This window comes from Rutidosis leptorrhynchoides, chromosome 4 (genome assembly GCF_046630445.1).
Source record: "Rutidosis leptorrhynchoides isolate AG116_Rl617_1_P2 chromosome 4, CSIRO_AGI_Rlap_v1, whole genome shotgun sequence".
NCBI classification, from domain to species: Eukaryota; Viridiplantae; Streptophyta; class Magnoliopsida; order Asterales; family Asteraceae; genus Rutidosis; species Rutidosis leptorrhynchoides.
In genome coordinates, this window is record NC_092336.1 from 491,338,799 (window position 1) to 491,355,054 (window position 16,256).

Sequence of the window (16,256 nt, forward strand, 5' to 3'; positions counted from 1 at the left end):
GATATATATTACCTTGAGTCAAAAAATATCGATTTAAAAGATCTCGAAAAAATGATTAATTGTTTTCCTATTTATAATAATATATTTTTAGCTGTATTATTTTTTATATGTGTTGAAAATTTTAACGTTTATAATAATACATTTTATATATTGAAACTTATAAATTAATAAGACGTTCATGTATTTAATTAATAACTAAATATATAAGTCTACAAAAGATGACCGTAGCATTTTTGAGACTTGAGAGAAATAGTTTCACTTTGTACATTTATAATTACAATTCGCATATAGTACATATTTGTATTAAATGAAATTTTTTAAAAAATCATGCATATCTACAAAAGTTTATAAAAAAAGATTGTAATAAATTGCATATATAAAAACTAAAGAAATAAGTAATCAAATGTTAATATGGAGAATAAAATAGAAACAAAACAAAATTTAAAAAAAAAAAAAAAAAAAAAAAAAACTACTTACTGATATCGACTAATATTAATTACTCCGTATTAAATCAATATGAAATACAAAAAAGAAAGATGATATGCTTATACTTTACTTTAATGGCAATGATTATCATCTTCATTTTCAAACATTAAAGGAACCGCGGGATTAATACAATGAAATCTTTTATTTATGGTAACTTTTAAAAATCAAAATTAAAAGTCATTCAAAACATCACACTATATATAATAGGAGTAACTCCAACCTCCAACCAAGAACCAAATCCACTATCATCTTCACACTTTCAAAATGCACAAATTTACCCTCTTCTTGATTCTCATCTTCTCATCAATCAATGTAAGTCCTTCTCCAATTCAATCCAAACCCACATTGTATCCATTTTTAATTTAATATTCATCTTCTTTAATTTCTCTTTTTTAATATTGTTGTTATTGTTAATTGTTAATGTTAATTGTTATTACAGGTTTTTGTTTTCGCCGGAAAAACAGACGACCCGTTTACTCCAAAAGCATACCTAATCCGTTACTGGAAGAAACAGATCTCAAATGATTTACCAAAACCCTCATTCTTAATCAATAAAGCATCGCCATTAACCGCCGTCCAATTAACGGCGTTTGCCAAACTCGCCGGCAACCAAAACTCTCTTTCCACTAACCTACAGTCTTTTTGCTCTGCCGCCAATTTGTTGTGTTTCCCGGACTTGGGCCAAAGTCTCGAAAAACATTCAGGTGATGTTAATTTTAAAGAATATTCAGAACAAAATTTTACTAATTACGGGTCGGGTCGGATTGGTGGATCCGATTCGTTTAAAAATTACTCCAATGACGGTAACCAGGCGCTTGACTCGTTCAGACGCTATTCACGTGACTCAGTGGGTCATGATGATAAGTTTTCAACGTACGCTCGTGGTACAAACGTACCTGACCAAAGTTTTAATACTTACGGCACAAAAGCTAACGGCGGTAACGGTGATTTTAACGCTTATGCAACGGACGTTAATGTACCGAATATGAGATTCACATCCTATTCTGATGACGTTAACGGACGTTCACAATCGTTCAAGGCGTATTCACAAAACGCGAATGCTGGTGATCAGTCATTTACTAGCTACGGTAAAAAAGGTAACGCTGCCGTTAATGAGTTTAAATCGTACGGAAATAATTCGAATGTTATCGGTTCGTCGTTTTCAAATTACGGTGAAAACGGTAACGGCGCTAACGATAGTTTTACTTCGTACGGTGAAAACGGAAATGTACCGGAGAATAATTTCAAGGCTTACGGTGACGGTGGTAACGCCGCCGTTGATACGTTTGCTAATTACAGAGATCAATCGAATGTCGGCGATGATAATTTCAAATCGTACGCGAAAAGTTCCAATGCGGCGGATGAGAAGTTTATTAATTACGGAAATTCGTTTAACGAAGGTACGGATACATTTTCCGGCTACGGTGGCGGTACGGTGGCGAATCAGAAATTCGGATTCAAAGTTTACGGTGTGAATAATACGTTTAAGGATTACGCCGATAAGAAGAGAGCATCGTTTACTACTTACGTTACGCCGGCGGATAAAATTACGGCGATGAAAACGACATCTCCGGCAAAGGGCAAAAATGTAAATAAGTGGATAGAACCTGGTAAATTTTTTAGAGAAAGTGTGATGAAATCGGGGTCCGTTATCCAAATGCCGGACATTCGTGATAAGATGCCTAAAAGGTCTTTTTTGCCCCGAGTGATTGTTTCTAAATTACCATTTTCGTCCTCTAAAATTGGTGACCTAAAAAAGATATTTCACGCGGAGGATAATTCCAGCATGGCAAAGTTTATTGATGACGCGTTGAACGATTGTGAGCGTACACCGAGTCAAGGTGAGTCGAAACGTTGTGTTGGCTCGGTTGAAGACATGATCGATTTCGCCACGTCGGTGCTTGGTCGAGACGTTGTCGTACGAACCACTGACAACACTAATGGCTCCGGTAAGAAAGTAAAAATTGGTTCTATAAAAAAAATTAACGGCGGTAAAATTACCAAGTCAGTGTCTTGTCATCAAAGTTTGTATCCTTATTTGCTTTATTATTGTCACTCGGTTCCTAAGGTTCGGGTTTATGAAGCGGATCTACTTGACCCGGTTACCACTTCGAAGATTAACCATGGGGTTGCCATATGTCATATTGACACGTCAGCTTGGAGTTCTACTCATGGAGCTTTTCTTTCACTCGGGTCAGAACCCGGGAAAATTGAAGTTTGTCATTGGATTTTTGAGAACGATATGACTTGGGCCGTTGCTGATTAAGAACGGTTTGGATTGTAAACGGGTTCGGGTTGTGTCTGGTGCAAAAGTGTACCGCTTGTTCGAACCGTAGAAAATGTCGATTTTATTGCTTACATCATCATTTTATTATATTTGTAACGACTCGTTTGTTGTGTAAGGTATAATTAAGATAAATTTGGAACACATCTATTAGAGCATTTCTCCTATTATTGGTTCTGCGGCATCGGATGTTTATGATAATGGTGGCATAATATGATACGGAGTAGATATGATAGAAAGGTTATGTGATGCTTAATATTTATTAGTGAAAAATCATGAGTATGCTATCCTAGTAATATAGAACACTGCACAATCGGAATCACTATGTTTTGTGATATTAATCATTTTTTCATTTTTAAGTCAAGTTTATGAACATTTATTTTTAATTTTTAATTTTAATTAATTAACATTAACATTAACATTATAAGAATACCAATACCAAAAGTAGATAATAAATCATTGTTATTCTCAATGCAATCGTCGAAAGGTATTCACTCACTTCTCAGGGGGCGTTTGGTTCAAGGATTTCAATTCTCAGGATTTGAAATCCCATGGGATTTGAAATCTCACAGGATTTGAAATCCTGGGATTTGAAATCCTATCTTCTGTTTGATTCGAGGTTTTCAAATCTCAAAATTTGTAATGCGAACCCGAACGTGAACGCGGTCGGAAAACAAAAACTCGAAATCGAAACATGAATCCAAATCGAGAATGCGAACCTGAAATGCGAGCCAGAAACTCGAACCCGAAATGCGAACCCGAAACACTAGCCCGAATCGCGTATCCGAAATGTGAACCCGAAACTCGAACCCGAAACGTGAACCCGAAACGTGAACCCGAAATGTAACCCGAAACGCGAGCCCGAAACACGAACCCGAAACAAGAACACGAAAAACAAACCCGAAAAGCGAACCCGAAACGCGAACCCGAAACGCGAACCCGAAACGCGAACGCGAACCCGAAACGCGAACCCGAAACGGAACCCGAAAAGCGAACCCGAAAAGCGAACCCGAAACACAAAACGTAAATCGTAAACGTAAAATCATAGAACATGGGATTTCAAATCCCTCATATATGCAAAGGATTTTCAAATCCTTCATCTATGGGATTTCAAGGGATTTGAAATGCAAATCTCACGAACCAAATCCTCCAACCAAACATGAGATTTTATGGGATTTGAAATGCAAATCCCTCCAAATCTCACGAAATCCCACGAACCAAACGCCTCCTCAATGTTTTCAATGGTGTTTTTCTCTGATAATTAAAGCACAAGAAGTGATGATGTGCAAATTCGAAGTTCTATTGGACTTTGAAGTAGAAATAGTGAAGAAGTTCGATGTTCATGTTCAGTCAAGGTTGTAAAAGACGTAAGTCGGGAGCGCATCGGTCGCGACTTTAGAGGGATGAGTCGGTCGAGACGGGGACGCGTCGGGCGATGACCAACGTTGACTTTTTTAAAATAGTTTTATTAAATGTATATTTATATATAATTTCTACCCTATATACTAAAACACGCCCCAAAATTCGTAGTTTCAGTCGTTTTGAGTTTGCGTTCACAATACAAACAGTCCCTCAAATTCGACTCAATTTACACAACGGCCCCTCAAGTTTATACTTTTTCAGGGGTAGGAATGTGTAAATATATAATTTTATTAAAACACCCGAATTTTTAACGGGCCCTATCTTCTCGCTCGGTGCGAGTTAAATTTTTCCGAGATCACCGTTGAACTCGCAAAAATCTAACAAACACAACGGGAATAACTACGCGCGAAACGGACATCATTAAAAAAACACTAAATATTTCGGGGTATATTTCATATATATATATATATATATATATATATATATATATATATATATATATATATATATATATATATATATATATATGTATGCGTACAATAAACAACTCAACATATTAGATATTTTAGGTACCAAACAACGTATATCCAAATTCGACCACGCGTTGAATACAACCGCAGCAACGCGCGGTCGAATTTGTTTATAGTATTATATAGAAATTGAATCTTAAAATATAAACTATAGTTACAATAAACATGAACAATTAACAATTATTAACAATATTACAATTTCTATATAATATTATATAGAAATTGACAGACTTTGATCATCTTTGACGGACTTTGACCGAATTTAACCGACTTTGACCGAATTTTGCCGACTTTTTTTACTTTGACCAACTTTTTACCGTTGACCGACTTTTTATCACTGACGCGTCGGTCATGTTTAAAAAACGACGCGTCGGCCGACGCGTCGGTCAAGTCTGCCTACTTTTGTAACATTGTCTTCAGTGTTCAGGAATATTGGTAGACCAATTAGAAAAAAGAATATAAAGAAACTAAGAGAGGGAAAAACGAAAACTCACGTGGCACCTTAGCGTAAAAAAACATTTAAAATCGCACGTTGGGCACCAAAATTCGTGGGAACGCTGATCGGGAGTGGCGGAACGCCGAACCCCCGTCGTATCAGAATGTGAACGGCAAAAATATTGAACGACTCATAACTCTCTTACAAATGCAGAAGTCGCGTTTCAATACACACATATATTCGTTGACTTTCCAAAAATTTCAGTTGAATAAATATGTATGATATTAAAAATTTATAGTTAAAAACATTTGCTGATCAGCTAGCTTTACCGATCACTTTTTTTCATCTATTTTGATCAAACTCTATATTGATGAAATTAGATATTGTTGTTAACTAGATTTGCTAATTAAACATTTCGTCTATAGACATGTGAATACACATCTAGTTTGACAATTGTAACACTTAGTATGGGGTTGTAGTACAAATTAGGTTTTAACGACATATGAAACATAACAAAATAAATACAAACTCACACAAACTGTAACGACCCGACTTTTTCGACTTATATTTTTGTGCTTATTACTTTCTCGGAACTGCGTATTTGTGCGTACTGAGCTATATTATATTCTGGGATCATTATTCATGTTGATTACTTTCGTTTATATTTTAAAACATGTTATTAAGTACGTAGTTACTTAACTTAATCCTCGAATGCTTTTATGACCGTTAGTGTCACCGGACGTTTAGAACGAGCTATGTACTCTGTACACGATTAATTTTGGTCATAATTGGAATATTATGACTACGCGAAACTAATTGTTATTTTCTAATGACAATTACTTGACTTATTGGTTGCTTAATTACGCTTAGTAATTTACTAATGCACACTAGTTAGTCTTGTTGGACTTTCTACCTTATTGGACTTAAGCTCACCCTACTCTAGTTATTAGATTTTTAAGTTAGCCCAATTTTAAATGGATTATGACCCATTAAGAAGTAGGACAAAAACCCATTAATATGAGCCAACATACTAGCATTTTTGTTAACCATTACCACACATGTTGCATGAAATCCCAACAATAAGCACCACCTTTAGAACACCACTAGGCAAAAAGCAAAAGTTGTCCCCCTTTTGTCCCCCCAAACCCACGGCTACCACCACCCTCCACCACTATAAATACCAAGCTTATTTCTCTCATTTCACACTTGATCTCATTCACATTTTACACACACTTGCTCTCTAATTCTCTCTCTAGTCTTTCTCACACTAAAACTTGTAAGTTTCTTGATTTTCTTCTTCTTCTTTCTTTATTTTCGACATCATCATCATCATTAAATGATCAAGCTTTATAGCTTCTTGATCTTGTTATATCTTGAAGATTCAAACTTTGATTTGTATCCTTCAAGAACATGAAAGATTCAAGCTTTCTAGCTTTGAATCTTCATTACTTTGTTGGATCTAAGTTTTCTAGCTTATGATCTCTTTATTTTGTTAAAAAGATCAAAACTTATATTTATGATCTTCATGTAACTTGTAGATCTAGCTTTTTGCTTTAAGGATCTTCAAGAACATTAAAGATCCAAGCTTTCTAGCTTAGGGTTTCATTATTTCGTTTAGATCTTAGCTTTTTAGCTTATGGTCTCATTATTTTCACTAGATCTTAGCTTTCTAGCTTATGGTCTCATTAATCTTGTAAAAATTCAAGCTTTCTAGCTTAGGGTTTCTTAATACTTGAGATCTAAATTATTATTGTAGATCTCACTTACTTGGAACTTTTTTATAATTTTTATGGTGATAAAAATCAAGTCTTCATCATATCATATGATGAAGATGCATAAACTTGTGTCAAAAGGACAAAGGTTGAAGCTTTATTGTGTTTATGCAATAAAGAGACAACCTTGATGTTCAAAACTTGTAGAATGTTAGCTTTTACTCTTAGTTGTATGTTGATGGTTGAAACTTGGTCAAAGTGATGCTAAAACATCAAAGAGTTGTACACTTGAAGCTTACACGCATCAAGAATGAGAACCGTGATGAGCATCAAGCACTAAGAAACCCACAAGAGCACTTGTTTTCTATTTTTCGGGGTCTGATCAGACACTGAGACTTCTGGAAAGTTGATTTTAAGATAGTTCGGTTTGAGTAGATGACTTTTCGTTTAAGACTCACCTAAATCCGATATACGGTTTAGGATTTATAGCCTTCCGAAAATCACTACGCCTTTCTAACGACGTGCCAAAAATTCTGACCTACTCGCGCATGAACTGTCGCCACGGTCAAATGACATCGAGTTAGGATCTGAAAATTGGATAGCGGTACAAGGACTCACATACGGAGCCTTGGCCACTGACCACTCGTCTTTTCGATTTGTATAGAGGTCGTAGCAGCTGTCCGAAGTCATCTTTTGTTTCGATCTCTATTCTTGTTGAAAACTTACTTTATCTTTTACGAATGATGATGATGATGATGATACTTAAGGCATAACTTATTCACTTTTAAACTTTTGGGGACAATATACTGACTTAGTAACCTTTGACTTAGGTTGAGGACCTTTCGAACCGATTTATTACTTGCATACTTTTCATATTGACTTTACCGCACATTCACTGTGAGTTATAGCTTCCCTTTTTACTTTAACTATTTTTGGGACTGGGAATACATGCGCTTTTTATGTTTTACATACTAGACACGATTACTTAAACTTTATATATGTGTGGGTGACATAACGGCACAAAGATTCCCCTTAGCTCGATAACGTTTAGTCATTGGTTTTTGAACCGGTGAACGCGAATCTTAGATATGGATCCATAGGGTTTGACATCCCCACTCGGGTTAGTCGCGCTAGCATTCAACGGGTGTTTAATACTTCGTAAACTTACGCACTTGCCAGGTGTACTTTTAGGGGGTGATATTACTTGTTAAGTTGGTTACTGGGTGCCCACGGATAAGCATATACTTTTCATACTGTTTTGAATACGAAATCTCGTGGTCTACATTACATTACTGATTACAAACAAACTATAGCTCACCAACATTCGTGTTGACTTTTTAAGCATGTATTTCTCAGGTGCTTAGACGTTGTTGCCTCCACTGTTAGACTTGCTGTTATAGTCTTGGTGTTAGACTTGCTGTTACAGACTCGATGTGTTAGATTTTCTCTGCATTGTTTAGAGATGTCTCAAGGATGGAACTTTTATTTTGCATTCACAACTTATGTTACATTTGAACAATGGCTTTGTAATGACATTTGTGTCACGTACTTATGTTAATGTTTTCTATTCGTAGAAGCACGTTATCTCTGTAAAACATTTGACGTTGGTTAGGACGTCACCTTTTCATGAATTCAAAACTTGTTTTAAAACAACATGTAGTATTGTACCGTGTAATGGACCTGTTGTTGATGATCCGTACACGTTGATTTTGTACGGGGCGTCATATTTGGTATCAGAGCATTTGTTCTAGGGAATTAGGTTGCATTAGTGTGTCTTGACCGAGTCGAGTAGGATTCACTGAAATGTCCCGTTCATATTGATTATAAACGTTCCATATTAATTGATTTCGTTGCGAGGTTTTGACCTCTATATGAGACGTTTTTCAAAGACTGCATTCGTTTTTAAAACAAACCATAACCTTTATTTTATCAACAAGGTTAAAAAGTCACCACTTAGATTATCCAGAAATGATAATCTAACAAATATCACACTTACACACTACCAATACATATTGGTTTACAAATATTAATATGTTACAACAAAATAATTCTCGAATGCAGTTTTAAACAATATTATACAAGCATGCTGACACCAAATCTTGTCCATATAATAGCATGCAACAGCGGAAGCTCTTAATAATCACCTGAGAATAAACATACTTTAAACGTCAACAAAAATGTTGGTGAGTTATAGGTTTAACCTATATATTTACCAAATCGTAATAATAGACCACAAGATTTCATATTTCAATATACATCCCATACATAGAGATAAAAATCATTCATATGGTGAACACCTGGTAACCGACCTTAACAAGATGCATATAGAATATCCCCTATCATTCCGGGACTCCCTTCGGACATGATGAATTCGAAGTACTAAAGCATCCGGTACTTTGGATGGGGCTCGTTGGGCCCGATAGATCTATCTTTAGGATTCGCGTCAATTAGGGTGTCTGTTCCCTAATTCTTAGATTACCAGACTAAAAAGGGGCATATTCGGTTTAATAATCCAGCCATAGAATGTAGTTTCATTTACTTGTGTCTATTTTGTAAAACATTTATAAAACTGCATGTATTCTCATCCCAAAATATTAGATTTTAAAAGTGGGACTATAACTCACTTTCACAGATTTTTACTTCATCGTGAAGTAAGACCTGGCCACTGGTCGATTCACGAACCTATAACAAATATGTACATATATATCAAAGTATGATCAAAATATATTTATAACATTTTTAATAAGTTTTGCTGTTTTAAGTTTATTCAGTCAGCTGTCCTCGTTAGTGACCTACAACTAGTTGTCCATAGTTAGATGTACAGAAATAAATTGATATATATTATCTTGATCGAATCCACGACCCAGTGTATACACGTCTCAGGCTAGATCACAACTCAAAGTATATATATTTTTGGAATCAACCTCAACCATGTATAGCTAACTCAAACATTACTGCATATAGAGTGTCTATGGTTGTTCCAAATAATATATATACATGGGTCGATATGATATGTCAAAACATTTGTATACGTGTCTATGGTATCTCAAGATTACATAATATATTAGAATACATGTATAATACAATATAAGTTAGCTAGGATATGATTTGTATAGAATTGTTACAATATTTCCCGTAGCTACAACAATCAAAAAATATCCAATCTTGTTTTACCCATAACTTCTTCGTTTTAAATCCGTTTTGAGTGAATCAAATTGCTATGGTTTCATATTGAACTCTATTTTATGAATCTAAACATAAAAAGTATAGGTTTATGGTTGAAAATATAAGTTAAAAGTCATTTTTGTAAGAGGTAGTCATTTCAGTCGAAAGAACGACGTCTTGATGACCATTTTGAAAAACATACTTCCACTTTGAGTTTAACCATGAATTTTGGATATAGTTTCATGTTCATAATAAAAATTATTTTCCCAGAAGAACAACTTTTAAATCAAAGTTTGTCATAGTTTTTAATTAACTAACCCAAAACAGCCCGCGGTGTTACTACGACGGCGTATATCTGGTTTTACGGTATTTTTCGTGTTTTCAGGTTTTAAATCATTAAGTTAGCATATCATATAGATATATAACATGTGTTTAGTTGATTTTAAAAGTCAAGTTAGAAGGATTAACTTTTGTTTGCGAACAAGTTTAGAATTAACTAAACTATGTTCTAGTGATTTCAAGTTTAAACCTTCGAATAAGGTAGTTTTATATATATGAATCGAATGATGTTATGAACATCATTACTACCTCAGGTTTTGTGGATAAACCTACTGGAAATGAGAAAAATAGATCTAGCTTCAAAGGATCCTTGGATGGCTTGAAAGTTCTTGAAGCAGAATCATGACACGAAAACAAGTTCAAGTATGATTTCCACTCGAAATAAGATTGTTATAGTTATAGAAATTGAATCAAAGTTTGAATATGAGTATTACCTTGTATTAGAAAGATATCTTACTGTAAAGAAGAAAGATTTCTTGAGGTTGGATGATCACTTTACAAGATTGGAAGTAAGCTAGCAAACTTGGAAGTATTCTTGATTTTATGAAACTAGAACTTATAGAATTTATGAAGAACACTTAGAACTTGAAGATAGAACTTGAGAGAGATCAATTCGATGAAGAAAATTGAAGAATGAAAGTGTTTGTAGGTATTTTTGGTCGTTGGTATATGGATTAGATATAAAGGATGTGTAATTTTGTTTACATGTAAATAAGTCATGAATGATTACTAATATTTTTGTAATTTTATGAGATATTTCATGCTAGTTGCCAAATTATGGTTCCCACATGTGTTAGGTGACTCACATGGGCTGCTAAGAGCTGATCATTGGAGTGTATATACCAATAGTACATACATCTAAAAGCTGTGTATTGTACGAGTACGAATACGGGTGCATACGAGTAGAATTGTTGATGAAACTGAACGAGGATGTAATTGTAAGCATTTTTGTTAAGTAGAAGTATTTTGATAAGTTTATTGAAGTCTTTCAAAAGTGTATGAATCCATATTAAAACACTACATGTATATACATTTTAACTGAGTCGTTAAGTCATCGTTAGTCGTTACATGTAAATGTTGATTTGAAACCTTTAGGTTAACGATCTTGTTAAATGTTGTTAACCCAATATTTATTATGTCTAATGAGATGTTAAATTATTATATTATCAAGATATTATGATATATTAATATATCTTAATAATATATTGATAATGCTAAAAACGAACATATATTTCATAGCATTATCCCTCAAGAAAGACAAGCTTTTAGTTGCAATTGTTCTATTTACAAGTGATATTCGTTTAAATAATAAAAGGTGAAGACAAAAGACAGATTCGACGAATTGAAGACGCAAACGACCAAAAAGCTCAAAAGTACAAAATACAATCAAAGTGGTTCCAATTATTGATGAGAAACGTCTCGAAATTACAAGAGTACAAGACGCGAAACGCAAAGTACAAGATATTAAATAGTACGCAAGGACGTTCAAAAAACCGGAACCGAGACATGAACCAACTTTCAGTGCCCGACGCAACGGACCAAAAATTTCAAGTCAACTATGCATAAGAATAAAATAATATATATAATTAATTATATATATTATTATATAATATAATTTTACGCAGCCCACGTTTTGGATCTAATATGTGAGCTGTTTTCATACCTCCGCACTCGCGGTACTTTTGTGAAGGAAACCTCAGCACTCGCGGAACTCTACAGTGCAACGTGGGTCTATAAAAGCCATCGAATTCTGCACGAATTTGAACATCTTTTCTTCTTCTTACTCATACGTAAACATATATATATATATATATATATATATATATATTATAATTTTAATTTTAATTTTAATTCTAATAATAAGGATATGTTAGCGAATGTTGTAAGGGTGTAAGTCAAAATTCTGTCCGTGTAACGCTACGCTATTTTTAATCACTGTAAGTTATGGTTAATGTTATTTTTAATTTAATGTCTCGTAGCTAAGTTATTATTATGCTTATTTAAGACGAAGTAATCATGATGTTGGGCTAAAAATATTAAGATTGGGTAATTGGGTTTTGTACCATAATTGGGGTTTGGACAAAAGAACGACACTTGTGGAAATTAGACTATGGGCTATTAATGGGATTTATATTAACTAAATGATACCTCGTTAATTTAATATATAGACTTATAATTTGACGTATTTATATATAACCACATACGCTTGACTGGGCACGGTGGGCGGGATATCTATAAATACCAATAATTGTTCATTTTACCGGACACGGAACTGGATTAATAGTTAGTAGACTTGTTGAAACAAGGGTGGATTACATTCAAGGGTAATTGGTGTAATTGTTAACAAAGTAGTAAAACCTTGGTTTACACGCAGTCGATAACCTGGTGTATTCATTAAACAAAGTATTAAAACCTTGTTACAATTCGAATCCCCAATTAGTTGGAATATTTGACTTCGGGAATAAGAATAATTTGGCGAAGACTTCCGTATTTTATGATTATGACTGATGGACTATTATGGTACAAATCCGTATGGACATATTGAATAATCCAGGACAAAGAACAATTAACCCATGTGAATAAACTAAAAATCAACACGTCAAACATCATGATTATGGAAGTTTAAATAAGCATAATTCTTTTATTTCATATTTAATTACACTTTTAATTATTGCACTTTTATTTATTGTCATTATATTTAGTTGCACTTTTAATTATCGTACTCTTTAATTATCGCAATTTTATTTTATCGCACTTTTATTTATCGCAATTTCATTATAGTTATTTACTTTACGCTTTAAATTAAGTTATATTTATTTTTAATATTTTACATTAGGTTTTAACTGCGACTAAAGTTTTAAAAATCGACAAACCGGTCATTAAACGGTAAAAACCCCTTTTTATAATAATAATACTACTTATATATATTTTTGTATTTTTATAAGTTAAAATTAATATAGCGTTAAGCTTGTTTAATTTTCCCTGTGGAATGAACCGGAATTACTAAAAACTACAATACTGTACGATTAGGTACACTGCCTATAAGTGTTGTAGCAAGGTTTAGGTATATCCATTTTATAAATAAATAAATATCTTGTGTAAAATTGTATCGTATTTAATAGTATTTCATTGTAAAAATAATACTATTTCCTAGTACACCTCGCACACATCAAGTATTTTTGGTGCCGCTGCCGGGGAACAACACTTAACGCCGAAGCGAGACACTATATATAAAAAAAAAAATTAGTTTTTACGTTATTTTTGTAAAAATATATTTACATAAGTTTTAAATATCAAAAATATAAAAACATAAAAAAATATATATCTTTAAGTCAAAAAGAAGAAGAAGGTATTTTTAGTTATTAAAAACTAATAAGTTATTTTATAAGTTTTAGTTATATTATAAAACATTTTCTATAAAATAAAAACAGAAAATTAAAAAACAAAACATAAAAAGTAAAAAAAAAATATAAAAAAAACTGAGCCTGCATAAAAATCGACCTTAATCTCATCTGAATCTGGAATATCCGCACTCGCGGTACTTTTTTCCAGCTAGGATCCGCACTCGCGGAGGTTTCTGACAGGTCAACACAGCCAGCATTAATTACGAAATTAGGGTTAATTTTATTATTATTAATATTAATTAGGGTTTTAATTAAATTAATATTTAGTTTAAGTTTTTAATTTATTTGTATTATTAAGTTATAATTAGTTTTATTAAATATATAAACTAATACTTTTATAAAATATTAATATAAAAATAATATTTTTATAAAAATTGTACTTTTTACAACTATAAGTTTTATTTTTAAAATTTCGTATCTTTTTAATTGTTTATTTGTAATATTTGTAATTTTCGCTCGTATTTAGTTTTAAGTCATAGTTTTTGCCATAGTTATTTTTATTTCTAGATTTTTAGGCTTTCCGGTAAAATCCCTTAAGTGCTTTTTCTTTAGACTAAGATTTAGGTGCTTTAGAATTTTGCGACGCCTTTTTAAGTTTTAGTACCTTTTTAAGTTATTGCCATTTTGGATTTAGTTTTTCTTTTAAGCTTTAATATTTTTAGACGCAACTTTTAATTCTTAGTTTTTAGTTTCTTTTTAAGTTTCGACGCGCTACTTTCTTATTTTTATTTTTCGACACTTTTTATTTTTCGACGTTTTTTGACGCGCTTTTTTTCTTTCTTATTTCTCGCCGATCTAGTTTTTAGGACTTAGATTTTTTCTATTTCTTATCTAAAATTTCTTTAAATTTCAAAACGAAAAATTATTTTAAAGTGGTTAAATTGATAGACATCAAAATTTTCTGGTTCGTAGTAATAGTTGGATTTGTACATGGACCGGGTTATTGGAGCCAAACAGTACTCAATTATATTGAGACCAAATGAATACTGCCCCTCTGCTGCATCTTTTGGCTATTCGAAACGTGGGCAAAATCAGAAAAGTCTATTAATATGATAACTTATATAATTTTTCTTCCTTTTTAAAAAACTAATAGGATATTCAGTGAATGCACCGAGCAAAACGTTCACCACCTTTTGTACGTTCACCACCTGTAACTCGATCAAGACATCTAGCAAATATTGTCACCATTGATTTTTCTTTAGAATCGTCATCTAATCGACCAAGTACTCCAATTCAAATTTCCGATAATCCATTTTTTGAACCCGACCTCACAATTGAGAATCCGGAGAATATTCAGGGACGATTTCGAGATCCTGAACCATTAATCTTTCCTCCAGAACCACCAATCATTCAAACAGAGATTGTTGAGGAACGAACCATTAAATCAGAATCCTCTAGTGATTCAGATTCAACAAATTCAATCATGGAAAATCTGGAACCTCTAAGTATGGAAGACCGAATGAGAGCTAAACGCACTGGCTAAGGTCACGCAATTACTCAACCTGACATTAATGCGCCAGATTATGAAATCAAGGGACAAATCCTACACATGGTAACAAATCAATGCCAATTTAGTGGTGCGCCGAAGGAAGATCCAAATGAACATCTTCGTACCTTTAATAGGATCTGCACTCTATTTAAAATCAGAGAAGTGGAGGATGAACAGATATATCTCATGTTATTTCCCTGGACTTTAAAGGGAGAAGCCAAAAATTGGTTGGAATCGTTACCTGAAGGGGCGATTGATACATGGGACGTTTTAGTTGAAAAATTTCTTAAACAATTCTTTCCGGCATCTAAAGCCGTAAGACTTCAAGGAGAAATTGTTACGTTCACACAGAAGCCAAACAAAACTCTATATAAGGCGTGGACAAGATTTGAAAAGTTATTAAGAGGATGTCCGCAACATGGTTTAGACACCTTTTAAATAGTACAAATATTCTACCAAGGATGCGACATCACAACAAGAAAAGACATCGACATAGCAGCTGGCGGTTCCATTATGAAGAAAACCGAAACTGACGCTTATAAGATTATTGATAACACTGCTTCCCACTCACATGAGTGGCATTAAGAGAAAGATATCATTAGATCATCTAAAGCAGCTAGAGCCGATTCTAGCCATGACTTTGATTCCATTTCTGCAAAGATAGATGCTGTCGAGAGATGAATGGAAAAGGTGACTAAAGATATCCACTCAATACGAATTAGTTGTGAGCAGTGTGGAGGATCACATTTGACAAAAGATTGTCTCAGTATTGAACTAACAATGGAACAAAGAGAGAATGTTTCATACATAAACCAAAGGCCTAAAAATAATTATCAGAATAATTATCAACCGCCAAGACCAATATACAATCAAAACCAGAATTATAACCGAAATGTTCCATACAACAACCAACAAGGTCCAAGTAATCAACAAGTATCCAATAATACTTACAATCAGCAAAGACCTACTTTTCAAAATAAATCACCACAAACTGATGATAAAAAGCCAAATTTAGAAGATATGATGTCGAAGCTAGTTGAATCTCAAAC

At 33.4% G+C, this 16,256-nt stretch overlaps 1 protein-coding gene across 1 annotated transcript; it reads left to right on the plus strand.

Annotated features, from left to right (window-relative positions):
* Positions 1 to 663: 663 nt before the first annotated feature.
* On the plus strand, positions 664 to 3,099 carry LOC139844664 (polygalacturonase 1 beta-like protein 2). The gene is made up of 2 exons (XM_071834893.1): positions 664 to 798; positions 926 to 3,099. The coding sequence occupies exons 1-2, from the start codon at positions 751 to 753 to the stop codon at positions 2,750 to 2,752; spliced, it is 1,875 nt and encodes a 624-aa protein (XP_071690994.1). The 5' UTR covers positions 664 to 750; the 3' UTR covers positions 2,753 to 3,099.
* Positions 3,100 to 16,256: the final 13,157 nt, after the last annotated feature.